General features: G+C 38.5%; 1 protein-coding gene across 4 annotated transcripts in view; it reads right to left on the bottom strand.

Annotated features, from left to right (window-relative positions):
- CEP85L (centrosomal protein 85 like) overlaps nt 1-17,282 on the bottom strand; it is a 315,053-nt gene that overhangs the window by 215,485 nt on the left and 82,286 nt on the right. For all 4 annotated transcript variants that reach the window (XM_043542848.1, XM_043542845.1, XM_027819166.3 and 1 more), the window contains one exon: nt 10,000-10,161. In XM_043542848.1, coding sequence (XP_043398783.1) covers nt 10,000-10,161 — 162 coding nt within the window. The remainder of the gene's footprint in view (nt 1-9,999; nt 10,162-17,282) is intronic.

The raw sequence follows: 17,282 nt of genomic DNA on the forward strand, positions 1-17,282 counted from the left end.
AAAAATGAAGGGGAACTGGAAAATTAAACATCTGATTATTGAGATTTGTCCTAGTGTTTGTATTTATGATTAAATAAATATATTTGAACTTCCAGGATAAATGTATGAAAGAACATGAATAAACCCTCAGTGATCATGCTCTTAATTTGCATGTTTCATGGAGTAGGTTACAACTAGCCAGGTACACATTCAAATGCAGATTTCTACAACGTAGGACTTCTTTTTTCCTCCACAATACTGGAAGCTAGAAGCTATGTCTCTGTAACGGACTAGATTTCTGCAATGCAGATTTATATTACTGCAGCTGACACACACGCAGTCATCATAGCAAACCTTTCCATTTCACTACTTCACACACACACACACACACACACTGTACTTCAAGTATAAAGAAATTTTCCTTACAACAAGTGGCCTGAGTCTGTAAAAGCTTTTTACAGCAGGGGGAGTAGGAAATAAATACAGTGACAATATAAAAAAAAAAGTATTTAAAAATAATAGGCACAGAACTTTAGTCATAGCTCTCTACATAGTAACTGCCACAGTCCTTTCTATTCTGTATGGAAAAGCTAATCAAAACAGAACTTGATCGAGCTATTGCTTCTAATCATTTCGGTTCCGCAAATTTAGCATCCAATAAGCAGGTGCCCAAGTGTTTTTCCTTTTTTTTTTTTTTAATTTCAAGCATCTCAGATTGTCAAACCATTCCCCTCCCCCTAAACCTGGGCTATTTTAATTTTCCTTCACTGTTCTACGTATATAATTTCTGCATCACACACACACACCTACCTCCTCCTCTGCAGGGTTTTGAGGGGAAGAAAGAGCATTTACCTCTCTATTAGTGTAAAAAAATGGAATAATCTGTGAACGTTGCATTTACAAGCTAATTTCTTCACCACTGATGAGACCCATCTAAAAGAAGTCTGTACCTATGGTTATCGAGAAAGTATAGAGTAATATGCAATTCCGAAGCAAGGCTTTGGGACAGATTCTATTATCAGAGCAGTTTTTATGCACGACTTTGGTGGAGTCACCCTTCTATTTACATGGGTGAAAGCTCAGAATCAGAGCCTTTGTTTCCAAGCAACTTTTTAATTTAATAAAAATCATAATTAAAATCAAGGATATATAGAACACACTATTTAAGCTACATTCAATACAATGGAGTATTCCATCATAATTAGTTCAGCTCTACAGTGATAACAGAGATCTGTTCACATGACCAAAATAAAAAGGAGGAAGTCAAGTAGTCTGCCAGCAGTGTAAATTTAGCGTGATAAAGCAATGATTGCAAAGCCATCTACAAAGGCTTTGACGTCTTCTCTGTAAAATTAAGAGCTGAAACTTCAGCCATCATCAACAATGCTTCTCATGCTTAGCAGAAAGAAAATCATTTCCTATAACACAAATGATTATATTCACTCTACTGCTAGCTGCAGTACCTTGATTATAATGCAAGGAATTAAAAGAAGTCATATGATTAGTTCAAGTAAGGCTGCAAGCCATATTTAAAATTATGTAATTATACACAACCAAGAGGTTAACGTGGTTATTCCAGATACCTGCAGTGTACACAAAGTACCTTAAAGCTCACTTCCCCCACCCCTAATTCTGGTGTAGTTCTGTGCAAGCTGGTCTCTCAGAGTATGTCTATGCTGCACTTAAAAACCCACGGCTGGACTGTGCCAGCAGACTTGGGCTTGCAGGCTGTGGGGCTGTTTAATTGCAGTGTACATGTACAAACTCTGGCTGGAGCCCCAGCTCCAGGACTCTGCGAGGTTTAGAGGGCCTGATCCTGCATTTCCTACCTTTGCACAGCTGTCACTGAAATCTATGTAAGCTTGCAAACAGAAAAGGATTGCGAAAACAAGCCTTTGAATAAGTCTTTAGGAGCCCTCTGCTGCATGAAACACAATGGTAAACTTGCAGGTTATAGTTTCTCTCCTCTATCTAAACTGAAGTACCTGTACCGGGTTTTAAGTGCTTCTATAGGAATTTAACACGTAGAATTGCAAAAAATAAGACATTAAAAATACAAATCCATAGTGTCCATACAAAACCATAATAATATTCTCTCTCCCCACAAACAATATCAGCATTATCCCCACTTTTGATCACTCTCTCTATCCATCAGTCTAATACCACATTGTGTCACTTGATATCTGTTATCTTATGTATTGACTATTCCAATATACATCTATTTTAACAGAAGCCACTGGGAAGCCTTAAAGTCTGTTACCACTTTAAGCATTTTCAAACTCAGCTTCAAATTAAGTTTCTTGATAAATTTTGGGGTCAGGCTTTTTGTGAGAAACCAAGGTAATCTTTTTTCAGGCATCTGTCAACTTGAACAAGGTTATTCCCCAATGTTGCACCGACACACCTACGCAATTCAGAAACAGACTTCTACCATCTAAATACGAGGGGTACATGAAGTAGGTATTAAAGTGGTGATTCATAGGGTTCCAGGCTTTGGCAGGCTGACACATCTTGTTCTACAAAAGGACTTCCTGTATGGCAGAAACATATTTATAAACTGGGTAATTCTGATCTAAATCTTAGAGCACAATCGTATGCATGCAAGTTGGGTTGTAATGCATATAGGCATGAGCATGCACAAGTTCTGAAGACGTATGTTGGGAAGGGGAGACATGTTCTGCTGAATAACTTTATTTTTGCTTTTGAATACTTTCCAGTAGAAACACTTGAGCATTAGATAGATGCCCCTTCTTATTGTTGTATACAAATCTGAGTCAATGTTTCTCTGTGCGTGTGCACTTTGAAAATACGGTCCTTAGTTATCTGTGGAAGTGGCCTTTGGGAGGAGTGTCACAATTCTAGCAAGCGGAACAACCTCTCCATTTTTTGACCTTTACTGCTGAACTTTAAAAAAGATGCATTATCCAGAAAAAACAATACAGATATACATTACTCTGTTTTAATTAAATGTTGCTTTGTTCAAAGGATGAGATTTAACGTGAGATGTACTGTCACTATTCTTCGCACAAAGTTGGATTCTTCGGAATATTAAACTATAGAATAGGAGCTCGTTTTAAAGGATGATTTGCGGTCCAAAGGAATCTCGCCTCACATTCTGAGCTGAACTTTTCTGTATCACTATTACATCTAATTAGCTTAACTTGATAGCAACATTTCCTTGTACACATGGGGGATGTGCCACAGCCTGCAGCGGCTGTGAAATTATGATTTCCATTATTTCAAAACTTCCTCTTCTCTTCTTTCTCAAGCAGTTTCTTTGCCTTATTTCTACCCTTCCTCCCTTTTCTTTATATGACTGAAGGATGACTTAATGAATGTATTTGCTTACCGTAGCTTAGTGCAGGGTTAGGAAATAAGTTTGATCTGACAAAGTTAATAGTGTAGTCTAAAGACTGAAGCTTTTTTTATTTATTTAAAAAGAGGTAGTTGGGGGGTGGTGTTTTCAACTACCAACACCTCCAAATCTTAGTCATAGAGTAGCCATCCATCTTGATGTAATTCAAGATGACGTACTGTAAGAGCACAGAGGCCTGAATCTTGGGAGATGAGGAGAACCTCCTTTGAGCTGGCAAATGTCATTAGCTCCCACTGTCGTCAGGGTACTCTAATTTCAGAATGTATTGCATCCTTAGTTTCCAGCTAAGCAATAAGCAAAGCTGGAGGCTGAAATCTGTGTACTATCCCAAGTTAAACAGTCAATCCCTGAGCCTTTGGATCCTGGCAGGTCACAGACAGAAATTGATGGAGCAGTTCCATGACTGAACAGGGAAGCCAGGAGTGGGGGGGGGGGGAAGCGTATTAGAGCCTTTCTTTTCTGGGTTTCCTTCCTTTGAAAAGCAATGCTCTGCTCCTGTGAGTAAGCTCCATTTTGTTGGATAGATATTATCTATCTTGACAGTCAGGAATGTGTTTCACCTAAATTTACAATAAACTGTTTTCTTTAAAAGGAGATGCTGTCACCACTTGCTAGGTAAAAGTGTTTTTTCTTGAGGGAACAGAAGTAAGTACTTAATGCTTGGAGACATATTTATTCTTTAGTAGGATTTAAACAAAATTGCTAGGGAAACCTAAGTTATATTAGGTTTTGAAAGAACATATTGTCAAGATATAGTAGCTAGAAAAGAATGATGGTAATGAGTTCCCAGCAAGGGAGACTTAGGCAGTAGCGTGGGTATATAAAACCAGGTCACACTATTCATTACTGTAGGTAAATGGCGATCCTATTTTACATCTTTAAATCAGTAACTAACTATCTCTGAAGAAAAAAAAAAAAGGGTTAGAGATCACATCTTCAGATCACGTTTTATGGGCATGAACATACATCTTGTTTGAATTGTTATGCAGCAACATTCACCATGATGCCACCCAAAAAGTTGTCTCCCTCCACATTAGCATTTTTTGGAAGCTCCAGTGAGTTTGAACTCCTGACTGTATGAATTGACCACATTCATTAGGATACATCCTGTGGCACAAGATGGTAAAATACACCATGGCTTCTAAAATGTTAACACAATGCTGCACGTAGACATTGACTCATATTGAGATGCCATTTGGGACCAGCTGTGTTGTAACCCTTTGTATGCTAGTGGCCCTAGTCACCAGCTGGGGATGGATAGATAGTCAGCCACACCCAGGTTAAATTTCTGTCCCTTTATTCAGGGCTCTCTTGTCTTCACAAACAACAAGAAAAGTATGCAAAAAAGAACACAAACCATCTGGTTAGGCTTCACACTGGGGTACTCTGGCCTCCGGTAGCTACCAAGTAGGATCATCTCCCACCCTGAGGGGCTCCACAGGGTCTGCCTGCTTGCCTTCAGCCTCATGTTCTGGTAACCAGAGGGTATCCTCTCTCCTGGTTCTCTCTCCTCACCCCACCTGTCATGGAGCTGAGAGCCTCAGCCAACCATGAGGTGCTGATCAGCTGATTTCCAGCACTGTCTCCCACTAAAACCTCTTCTTCTATGCAGTTCTTCGAGGAAACTGCCTCCTATACTCACCAAAAGAAATGCAAGGAATCATCTTCACAGGCCTCTATAGAATCTACAGTGCTTATAAAGAAGAATATCCTAAAATCCCCTCCCGCCCTTTTCAGAAAGTACATGAACTCTAAATAGGGTGACCAGATGTCCCAATTTTATAGGGACAGTCCCGATTTTGGGGGCTTTTTCTTATATAGGCACCTATTCTCCCCCCCCCCCCCCCCCCCCGGCTCCCTGTCCCGATTTTTTACACTTGCTATCGGGTCACCCTAACTCTAAAGAAAATCATTCCATGAGAAAAAAGGTTTCTTGTTAATAAGCTCACACAAATCTTTGCTGGAGAGTTAGCTACTACATAAAGTCAGGAGGGATAGCTATTTTTTTAAAATAAAGCCAGACTTATATAATATATTTATTGGTTTCAGAGTAGCAGCCATGTTAGTCTGTATCCGCAAAAAGAACAGGAGTACTTGTGGCACCTTAGAGACTAACAAATTTATTAGAGCATAAGCTTTCGTGAGCTACAGCTCACTTCATCAGATGCATATTATTCAGCTCACAGGTGATGGGGCACCCACCTCTGGAATTTTTTCTCCTGCTCCAAGTAGAAATATTATTAAGAATTTGGCCACAATGTACATTTGGTAAAAAAACAAACAAACAAACAAACAAAAAAAACTTCTGAACAAGGATTTGAATCAGCGAACAAGTTCATGTCCATCACCACTTGTTGGCAGAAAGATTAAAAGGATACTCTGAGTAACGATAAATACAGTTAATACAAATCTTTACTAATATCAGATGATTATCGCAGAACAGATTTTAAATCCTGTTAGCTTTTCAACACATAAGAGTCTTTACTTTCCCCTATACACACTTTGCTCAACGTGAACAATGAAACTAGACCGGTCAGTTTCCTGGTTTTCATATACTAGCACAATACTATGATTGGGCTCCCAATCCTGCAGGAGGACAACTACACATTAAGTGATATTTTCTCTTCCTCTTGGGCATTATAAAAACTTTCTGCCCCCAATCTGAAATTAATTCTGAGTCTAAAAAAAATTACTTGGGACTATCCCTTTAAACTCTACAATTCCAGAATGAAAGAAGAATGCTCCCGAACTAGTTTAAATAAATATTTAAATTTGATTTTACCACCTTTTAAAGAAATTATTAAAACGTAATAGTGAAAGAGAAAAACAGATCTTCTTTAAAAAAACTGACTTGAATTTCAGTCTTTGCATCAGACAACATATTACTGCATTTACTAATAACTACAGCTCTGAACAAATCTTTTATTTATAAAAAATTCAAGGATATTGTTAACATTAACAAAATGCATTTTTGTAATTCTAAAGTTAAGAATAGATTGTTAGTAGCTTCAGAAAAAGCGAGAAACTCACATTTCAGTCTTCTTGAATTGCTAGATGTTATAATGATTTGCTGAGTTGTCCAAAGACAATAATCTTTTCTGCTGAGTCTGTTCCCTAAGGGCTATTTCCCTAGCACCCACATTGAAAACAGATGGCTAGAGTAGAGAGTCTATAACTACAAGCCGGCCCTGGCAAGCTTATCGAAATTGCATCAGCCATTCTAATTTGTTCCTGAAAAAAACACAGTCAACTTTAAATTTAGTCAGTTACAAAGAAGTACGTTCAGGTACTACTTATCCCCTCAGTCCTCCTGCCAACTTGTATTTTACAACCACATTTTTCCTGTTTTCCTCTGCACTGTCATGCAAGTTTTCAAACAGCTAACAAGCCAGGGGACTAAGGGAAACAGTGAAACTGACTGTATGTAAATCACCACCAAATGCACAAAATATACAAACTGAAAAAATATAGAGATGTTATGTGATTGCTGTAACTGAAAATAAGAGATGTTTCTTGTAACAGTAGGTCAAAACCAGAGATATATAAGGTAGCTCTTAAAGTGATAATACCCCTTAAATCAAGTTTTACAGTAGTTGCTTTTTCATCCCCTCTCTTTCCCATCTGCCCCTCAAATGGGGAAGCCAACAAGAAAAAGAAAAAAGTGCTTTTATCCAAGCCTGGATCTTGACTCACTATTCTGCAATGCCTGTATCTGTGTATAAGCAAAGAGAAATACAATGGGTGGATCAGAAAGCAAAATTACGGGCTAAGGCAGGTGAGGTAATACCTTTTACTAGACCAACTTCTATTGATGAGAGAGACAAGCTTTCAAGCATACACAATACCTCTTCTTCTGGTCTTATGGGCCAGTAATACTTCTGGACTCTATCCACACATTTTACTCAGGCAAGGATCCCACAGAATTTCATGGGAGCTTTGCCTGAGTAAGGGGTGTGGCTAGAACCCTAATGCTGCATAACTAAGCATTATTTCAGTATTACTGCAATTACATTTGCAAGAATCAATAAAGAAGGTTTGAAAAGGCAAATTAAAAAAATCAAATAAAATCCCAGTACTGCAGAACTATCATCTAGGTTACTGAATTTTTTTCTGAACTATATTTCTTCATAGACTAGCTAATGAATAATCTGTTTTACATAACCCTACCATATTTTACAAATAAGTATTTGGAAAAATAAGAAAGGAAGTGTATTAATTTAGATGGAATATATAGGCTCAAAGGTTAAAGGAGTTAACAAGACCCTATTACTGTTTACGCTTAAACAGTGCTAAACAAAGTTCGGGGTTTGGTATACAGAGACCTTAGCTTGCTTAGTACCATGGCAAACACACCATTAAACATTACTTTAACCTTTTATCAAAAAATACAGAAAAGAGGGAAGGGGGGAGAGAACAGTTAAAGCATTTGAAATGTCAAAGTATTCCATAGGGCTTGTTTGTTTTAACCTACAGCGAGTTTTTAGAAGAAACCCTCCACCCTTGCCTGACAGATTTTTAGAGGGTACCAAAAATGGTAATTTTGGGGGGGGGGGGGGAGGGGGAAGAAATTAGTAGATCAGCTGGAGCTTGCATTACTGGTGTTGTGAGACTTGGATTTTGTATTTTAGAAGAAGACAAGACAAAAAACCCCACAAACAGGGAAAGAAAAGAAAAACAGAGAAAATGCAGCTTCTGTCTCTGGTGCTTACTTTCAATTGCAACCTCAGTGCTGGAGAAACACAAGCACAGCACATAGTCTTATAAGCCATTCTGAGACCTGGAAAACTTGTACCAGCACTGGGCTATTTAGGGTATTGCTTTCAGTTGTCTTTTCCTAGTCACAGACTTACAGTAGTCTTGCAAAATATAGTCTTGCCTGGCTAAGCTGGACTGTTATTAGACAAAAGGAAAAAGGTGAGAGATAGAAAAAAGAAGAAATAAGGTGGGGAAGGAAAAGGACACACTCAGATGGGTAACAGAGATACAAAGTCTCACAACCCAGGAGGCGTTTGGGATATTGCAGAGCTGGCAGAGGTGGAGATGTCATTTGGGTCCCTCTCTGGTCAGGACATCTCCTGACATCAAGATGACATTTGACATCAAGATGACAAATGCTTGGGGTCCCAGGAGACGCAGGGAGTAGCAGCAACCATAATGGTGAAACTCATTCCAATTTTTCGCCCCAAAACAATCTCTCTTTAAGGAACTCAAAAGGGAATGATGGGTGAAATAGTTAATCCCTTTATTATCTGGTTTACAAATTAGGCCTAGTTTTTAAACGAGCCAATTTTGGTTTATTGATTTTGGGTTTTACACTGTCTTGCTTACCAAGCAGAATTTTAACACAGTTCTTGAATTATATTAATTGGCCTTTTTATTTTGACTAATTTAATCTTTGTCTCTTTTAAAGCTTTCCCCCATTAATAGTTGTGACCTTTTAGAAACTTTTACTTACTTTTTACAGTTGAGCTGACAATTAGGGTAAATACATAGGCCCAATTATTACAGAGGATTTCTCCAACAAGCTCTGACACAAAGCAGAGTTAAGAATGCACACTGATCAGAGTACAAATCCATTGCAATTAGCCAACAGAAAACATGTCTTCTTTGTACAGCAGTTATCACCTCCGAGTCTCTTAATATAGCACCAGATTACCCCTTCTTACAGCTAAACCCACAGGAAGGGAATAAGGAGATGGAGAGAATTCCTTTCCAGAGCTCCTCTTCAAATCAGCATGGGGGGTGGCGGGATGGGTAAGAAAGGACTGCCCCCCTTTGCAATGAGGCATTACAGCCTCAAACCCTGCGGATCCAAGGCCATCTTCAGGAGGCCAGGAGCAGTCATACAGAGACCCATGCCTCTATATTGACTCAAGGGCTCCCATGCTATCTCCCTTCTCCCAGGGTTCAGTGGTCCCAGGATTCCTTTTAAAGAGATCCAAGCACAGAAAGGCCCTGCAGAAAAAAAGTAACATAGCCCCAACCTGTATTTCCTTTCCTCCAACAGGGTTTTCTAGGGTAAGGGGACCATGCATCCCTGTGGCCTATCACTGCTCAACACAGGCTTAACCCATTCTTGTCCCATTCGCTGCCCCAGTGCAATTCCGAACTCCAGGGAGAGCCCTCCATGCAGGGGGAATAGGGATACTACTGTTGTAGTGGCTAAACCCCTTATACATCTTCTGTGATGGCAGCAAGTTCGAGGAATCTTGGGGAAATGATATGGCCCAAACTTAGTTTTATCCCTCTCTAGATATTTTTGGATAATCTTAATGAATTTTGCCAGTTCATGTGATGCCCCATATTAAAATGCAATTTGTATTCCCCTGAACAGAAGGCAAAAAAAAGACATAAGACCTTTCTCCATCTTTTTCCCAGTCCTGTGACTTATCTATCTATCTTTACTCCCACGCAACAGAAGACAACCTTTGATACAGAGAAGTTAAGGCCCATACAATGCAAATTAATCAGATCTAACCAAACCAATTTCTCAACCCATCATAAAAATTGGCAATTTCATGTTCTTTAACAATATTGGAAAAATAAGTATTTTAAGACACATTTGGCCTTTAAAACTTCTTAGTTCATCTCTTTTTCTCTCACCAAGACTGATTAACTTCAGAATTTAAGAAATCTTCACTCACCTTCCACACTATCAGAACAGGAGGTACCAATGCCTGTGTCCCCGCTGTCAGAAGCTATACTGTGTCTTCTGATATGGTTACTTCGGCTGCTCGATGGAATGGTTGTGGCCTGCCACAGTGATTCAGTACCAGATAACCATCCCGCAGAGGAGTAATCTGGGCCTACAGAGAAGGAAGTCAGAAGTCTGTCATTCCCGATACAGACCAGTGAAGTCAATAGTGACTATCTGGTTAGGAATAAAGTTACAATCAGGGCTCTGTGTACTCTTTGGCAAGGTTTGCCTAAATGGTTCTGTAGCAACAGTTAACTGTGGCAGTTTAAAGTAGCAGACTAGAAATTCCCCAACCATTTCAGGTAAACATAAAAATACACTCTTTTACTGGTTTAAATTTGAACATGAACAACCAACAAAACTGCACTGATTGTAGCAAGAGATTTAAAATTATTGTACGTTGCCTGCCTTAAATTCACTCATCAACACGCCGCAGAACTGTGTTGCGCTGAGGAAGCTGTAAGAGGAGAAGATGGAAGCTGGGTAGAAGGTGGTGGAAGCCTTTGGTACTTGAATGCAAGGAAGGTACAGTAGTTTCAAGCTGTATGATAATCAAGCTGCTTGAATGTTTTTGCTAAAATGAATCATTACTGGAACACTTAACACTGACATCTAACTGGTCAACACTAAGTTTCAAAGTTTAAAAAGACAGATAAATGGGGCAGCTCAGATCTCTCAAAACTACCATTTCAAGCTGGCTACAGGCTCAGGAAAATATCAATGCACTGTTTAAATTTGGAAGGTTTCTTTCACAATCACAGGATCTAAGATTTTCTTTTTTAAAGAAACAAAGATTGGATTGTAAAGCACAGTTCTGCAGAAATTATGAAACAGATTATGCAGAGTACGCGGCCATGCTAACAAAATTAGTCCCCAGAGTATACACTTTATAAGGATGATCAAATGCATACCTGGTGTATGCTAACCCAGATGTCCATCAGAAAGTAACTTTCAGTAACCAACATAGTCTAGTTAAGCATATTTCCAGGTAGAATATTGACAACCAGATTTGTACGTCTACTTAGAAGTCAGACATTAAAAACTGAAAAGCAGTGCACAGCATAGGTCTTGTTATATGCTGACCTAGCAATTAACTACACACCACATTTTCAATAGTAAGTGATCATCAAAAGGTTAGTCCCACATTCAGTAACCATTCTCACATGCCACTCACAGGTATTTTCAGGTCATTTAACAATTTTTGAGTTCATTACAACACCCCAAACCACAGTGATCTGTCGTTCACAGAAACGAGAATGCAGCTAATGAATTGATAAAGTAGTTTTTGACAGTAAAATATACCCATCTAACAAGCCTACTAGCCACAGCGAAAACACGTATACCACCATGCCTCTAAAATGCCCTACCTCCTGCAATTTAAGGCAGTGGCTCTCAACATTTTCAGACTACTGTAATCCTTTCAGGAGTCTGATTTGTTTTGTGTACCACCCCCCAAGTTTCACCTCATTTAAAAACTACATGGTTACAAAATCAGACATAAAAATACAAAAGTGTCACAGTAGACTATTACTGAAAAAAATTGCTTAGTGTCTCATTTTGGCCATATAATTATAAAATAAATCAACCGGAATATAAATATTGTACAGTACTTACGTTTCAGCGTACAGTATATAGAGCAGTATAAAAAAGTCATTGTCTGTGTGACATTTTAGTTTGTATTGATTTTGATCGTGCTTTTTAATGTAGCCTGTTGTAAAACAAGGCAAATATCTAGATGAATTGATGTACCCCCTGGAAGACCCCTGCATACCGCTAGGGGTTCACGGACCCCTGGTTTGAGAACTAGTGATTTAAGGAATACGACAGCTGGATACTGTTTCCGGGATACAGTAGTTAATTGTAACAATGTCAACTATTTAATACATTTTCAGAATTTGTAACTGAACATATCTCTCGTTTTTCTTACACCACCAGTCCCTTCCTGGTTACCTCCCATTTTTCCCTCTTAATAAAAGATAATTGTGTATCTTTTTCCTATGTTGTTGTCGGAGTCTGTCATTTCCTTCTCTTTCTCCACAGTGTTCTTTACCCTCTTCCTCTACATTTTCTGTCTTCCCCCCAAACTCAAACACCTCTGCCTGCCCAAACCACTACATATATTGTCCTGTCCCCCCACCAGCCACAAAACATCCTCACAGCAGTGATAGGGAGAATTACCGTTATATCCTTCCTTCAGTTCATTCCCAGCAATTCGCTACACTGCCCATCTCTCTTGCTGCTCATGGTAATTAACATCCTGCTAAAGATTTGCATTTTATTTCCTCTTTTAACAAAGCAGAAGTTACAGAAAAGAGATACAAATACCAAAAAAGTAATACAAAAGTTTCTTGTTGATATTGCAGCCTAACACACAAAAACATATGAACTGAAGAAAAATCCCAGTCATAAACTAAGTACACACCACCTTTATGCCCAATGCAAAGCTTATACAAGAAGCAATCTAGATTAGAACCACCTATTTTCCCCGCTCTGGACATGCCCAGTGATTGCAACTGCAGTTGGCCTACTTGCAGGAGACAGAATATGGGGGATGGAGGGAAGAAAGCTTCTTTTTTCTTTACATACCATAGCAGGGGCCAGGTACAGTCTGGCCACTAAGGAATGCAGCACATCTAAATGATGTAATTCCAGGTGTCTAAACTGTCAGGTGTGCCATAAACAAGGCCCTACATTTTTGTTTAAATTATCTGGGAATTTATCAGTGTTTCCATTTCAAAATTTTTACATGGATGAAACAATTGGTGCAAAAAATCACCACCCCAGTTTTATCGGGTTTGATAGAGGGGGACGGGATGACAGAAAAAAAAGCAACAAAGAGAAAATGTAAGCGTACTGAAAGTAAAAAGACGTTTAATGATGTAGTTTATTGCATGAACTGTACATTAAACAGTACGTACACATATGCACACACGTGTGTAGGTATATACATTTTCTACTATTGTCTTGCTTTCACAGACAGCCTTGCATTTACACTTAGACTAACTGATTATTAACAAAACACAGCTACCTAAGGTAATGGACTGGATTTTCTTAATCAGTATTTTCATAAGAACGGCCATACTGGGTCAGACCAACGGTCCATCTAGCCCAGTATCCTGTCTTCCGACAGTGGCCAATGCCAGGTGCTCCAGAGGGAATAAACAGAACAGGTAATCAAGTGATCAATCCCATTGCCCATTCCCAGCTTCTGGCAAACAGACGCTTGGGACCCCATCCTTGCCCATCCTGGCTAATAGCCATTGATGGACCTATCCTCCATGAATTTATCTAGTTCTTTTTTGAACCCTATTAAAGTCTTGGCCTTCACAACACCCTCTGGCAAAGAGTTCCACAGGTTAATTGTGTGTTGTGTGAAGAAATACTTCCTTTTGTTTGTTTTAAACCTACTGCCTATTAATTTCATCTGGTGACCCCTAGTTATTGTGTTATGAGAAGGAGTAAATAACACTTCCTTATTTACTTTCTCCACACCAGACACGGATTTTATAGACCTCTATCATATTCCTGCTTCATTGTCTCTTTTCCAAGATTAAAAGTCCCAAATTTATTAATCTCTCCTCATACGGAAACTGTTCCATACCCCTGATTATTTTTGTTGCCCTTTTCTGAACCTTTTCCCAATTCCCATATATCTTTTTTGAGATGGGGCAACCACATCTGCATGCAGTATTCAAGATGTGAGTGTACCATGGATTTATATAGAGGCAGTGTGATATTTTCTGTGTTATTATCCATCCCTTTCTTAATGATTCCTGACATTTTTAGCTTTTTTGACTGCCCCTGCACATTGAGTGGATGTTTTCAGAGAACTATCCACAATGACTCCAAGATCTCTCTCTTGCATGGTAACAGCTAATTTAGACCCCATGATTTTATATGTATAGCTGGGATTATGTTTTCCAATGTGCATTACTTTGCATTTATCAACATCAAATTTCATCTGCCATTTTGTTGTCCAGTCACCCAGTTTTGAGAGATCCCTTTGTAACTCTTCAGTCTGCTTTGGACTTCACTATCTTGAGTAGTTTTGTATCATCTGCAAATTTTGCCATCTCACTGTTTACCCCTTTTCCCAGATCATTTATGAATATGTTGAACAACACTGGTCCCAGTACAGATCCCTGGGGGGCATCACTATTTACCTCTCTCCATTCTGAGAACGGACCATTTATTCCTACCCTTTGTTTCCTATCTTTTAACCAGTTACTGATCCATGAGAGGACCTTCCCGCTTATCCCATGACGGCTTATTTTGCTTAAGAGCCTTTGGTGAGGGACCTTGTCAAAGGCTTTCGGAAAATCTAAGTACACTATATCCACTGGAACCCCCTTGTCCACATACTTGTTGACCCCCTCAAAGAATTCTAGTAGACTGTAAAGGAAAATCATGCATCGTCAAAAACCATGCTGAATCTTCCCCAACAAATTATGTTCATCTATGTGTCTGACAATTCTGTTCTTTATTATAGTTTCAACCAGTTTGCCTGGTACTGAAGTTAGGCTTACCAGCCTGTAACTGCCAGGATCACCTCTGGAGCCCTTTTCAAAACTTGGCATCACATTAGCTATCCTCCAGTCATTTGGTACAGAAGCAGATTTAAAGGATAGGTTACAAACCACAGTTAGTAGTTCTTCAATTTCACATTTGAGTTCCTTCAGAACTCTTGGGTGAATACCATCTGGTCCTGGTGACTTATTACTGTTTATTTTATCAGTTTGTTACAAAACCTGCTCCAGTGACACCTCAATCTGGGACAGTTCCTCAGATATGTCACCTAAAAAGAATGGCTCAGGTTTGGGAATCTCCCTCACATCCTCAGCTGTGAAGACCAATGCAAAAAATTCATTTAGTTTCTCTGCAATGGCTTTATTGTCCTTAAGTTCTCCTTAAGCATCTCGATAGTCTAGTGGCCCCACTGGGTGTTTGGCAGGTTTCCGGCTTCTGCGTACATAAAAAAATGGTTTTGCTATTACTTTTTGAGTCTTTGGCTAGCTGTTCTTCAAATTCTTTTTTGGCCTTCCTAATTATATCTTTACACTTCACTTGCCAGAGTTTATGCTCTTTTCTATTACAATTTAGCTTCCACTTTTAAAAGGATGCCTTTTTGCCTCTGACTGCTTCTTTTACTTTGTTGTTTAGCCACAGTGGCACTTTTTTGGTTCTCTTACTGTGTTTTTTTTAATTTGGGGTATACATTTAAGTTGAGCCTCTATTATGGTATCTTTAAAAAGTTTCCATGCAGCTTGCAGGGATTTCACTTTAGGCACTGTACCTTTTAATTTCTGTTTTAACTTCCTCATTTTTGTGTAGTCCCCCTTTCTGAAATTAAATGCTACCGTGGTGGGCTGCTATGGTGTTTTCCCCACCACAGGGATGTTAAATTTAATTATATTATGGTCACCAATGTATTTGAGTGATCCAAAATTAGAGAGAAAAAAAATCAATATAAACCAAAGTAACAGTTTTGTAAAACCCAGATTTCAATATTTTTGGTAAAAATCAGTAAAAACTGAAAACAAAGGGTCTTAGCCATGAAAAAATGAAAATTACTATTTTATCTTAAAAAGAAAAGGAGTACTTGTGGCACCTTAGTCTCTAAGGTGCCACAAGTACTCCTTTTCTTTTTGCGAATACAGACTAACACGGCTGGTACTCTGAAACCTATTTCCTCTTACTATCCCACTGGTGCATTTTGTAGATGAAAACTATTATGCAGAGTAAGTACTGTACACATGTGGTAGCTTTTCATAGTTAATTTACTCCACTGCCATAAATTGTTTAAAAAAAAAAAGCAGAATGCAATAAGACACTCCAGTTTATTAAACTGAGTCCCGAGAAAAAATTTGTCTCAAGAGCTGAAAGTTAAAATTGTAACCAATACAAATTTAAAGTGTAAAGATACAAAGCCCCAGTTCTAAACTAAGGCAGTTAAGAAAGCAAAACAAAACAAACAAACAAAAATCCTTGCAGGCTGAATTAATTCAGTTCATTATTTAAAATTCATTAGCTTGGAGTATTTAAAATAAAATTGCATGACAATCACCACATACACTGTCTCATAGCCCCCACCTCCTCTTCAACACTACTTTGTGAATTTGTGATATATATATATATATATAAGAGTGAGGGACTAATGTAACTGAGCCAAGCTTAATATGGGCAGATGATACGCAAGCTTCTCCACACTGCTCTGCCAGTGCACCTGTGTTACCCTGCTGTTCTTATCTTAAACCAGCCAATCAACATAAATTGCCAATCTTGCCTAATTGGAGGAGGAGGGTGAGACACACACAACACCAGCAAGTATCACACCAGTCAGACATCAATGCAATATTTTACAGTTTGACCAGTTTTATCTCATGAAGATGATCTGATTTACAAATAAGTGCACTAAAAATCTGTTCCAGAAAGATCAGAATTATGGCCAGATCAGGTAGCAATTCCTTCCAATGAGCAAAAAACAAACACTCCCAGGATTCTATGTCTAGAATAGGCTTAGTTTATCAAGAGCTGTTAATTATTGCTCTCTAAGGCTGAACAGACAAAATAAATGAAAGATAAGATGCTGTCTTACCACCATGAGTGTTTATATATAATATAAAAATAATTTTAAATATAAAATCAGTAGACAGCCAAGTGTATACAGAGGCAGAAGTGGACTAGTATTTACTGAGACAGATTAGCTCAACATTCATTGCCTTCTTTTGTATAAAATTTAACCTTTCTACAGAAAGAGTCACATATAAAGTATTCAGATACCAGACAGACAGCTAGCCAGCTTTTTGGCTGCATCAGCACTTTATTTTAGCAGCAGGTGTAGATTTTAATATAATTGTGCATAAATTTATGCATGTATATAACAGAATAACCTTCACAAGAAAGGTTTTAGAATCCCAGTTTAGTGAGTTTGATAAAAAGTTGCTTTTACAATAAGAACAATAAAGGAGTTAATGAACTTAGACACTAAACTACAAGCAACAGCTGAAGTCTTCCACCCTTGTTATGAAATTGGTAAAATACTGAAATGGGTAAGTTATATTGTAAACTATAGAATACCAGATTTTCGGTCCTTGACACGGCTTTTGACACAGCAATTTCAAAACTGTGACCAGAAATGAGTCAGCTTGGACAGCCAACATTAATTTTAACATTCTTTGACAGTTTAAGAGGAACCTTGCTATGCTGAAATTAAACATGACCATGCCCTAA

Source organism: Chelonia mydas, chromosome 3 (assembly GCF_015237465.2).
Source record: "Chelonia mydas isolate rCheMyd1 chromosome 3, rCheMyd1.pri.v2, whole genome shotgun sequence".
In the NCBI taxonomy this organism is placed as follows: Eukaryota; Metazoa; Chordata; order Testudines; family Cheloniidae; genus Chelonia; species Chelonia mydas.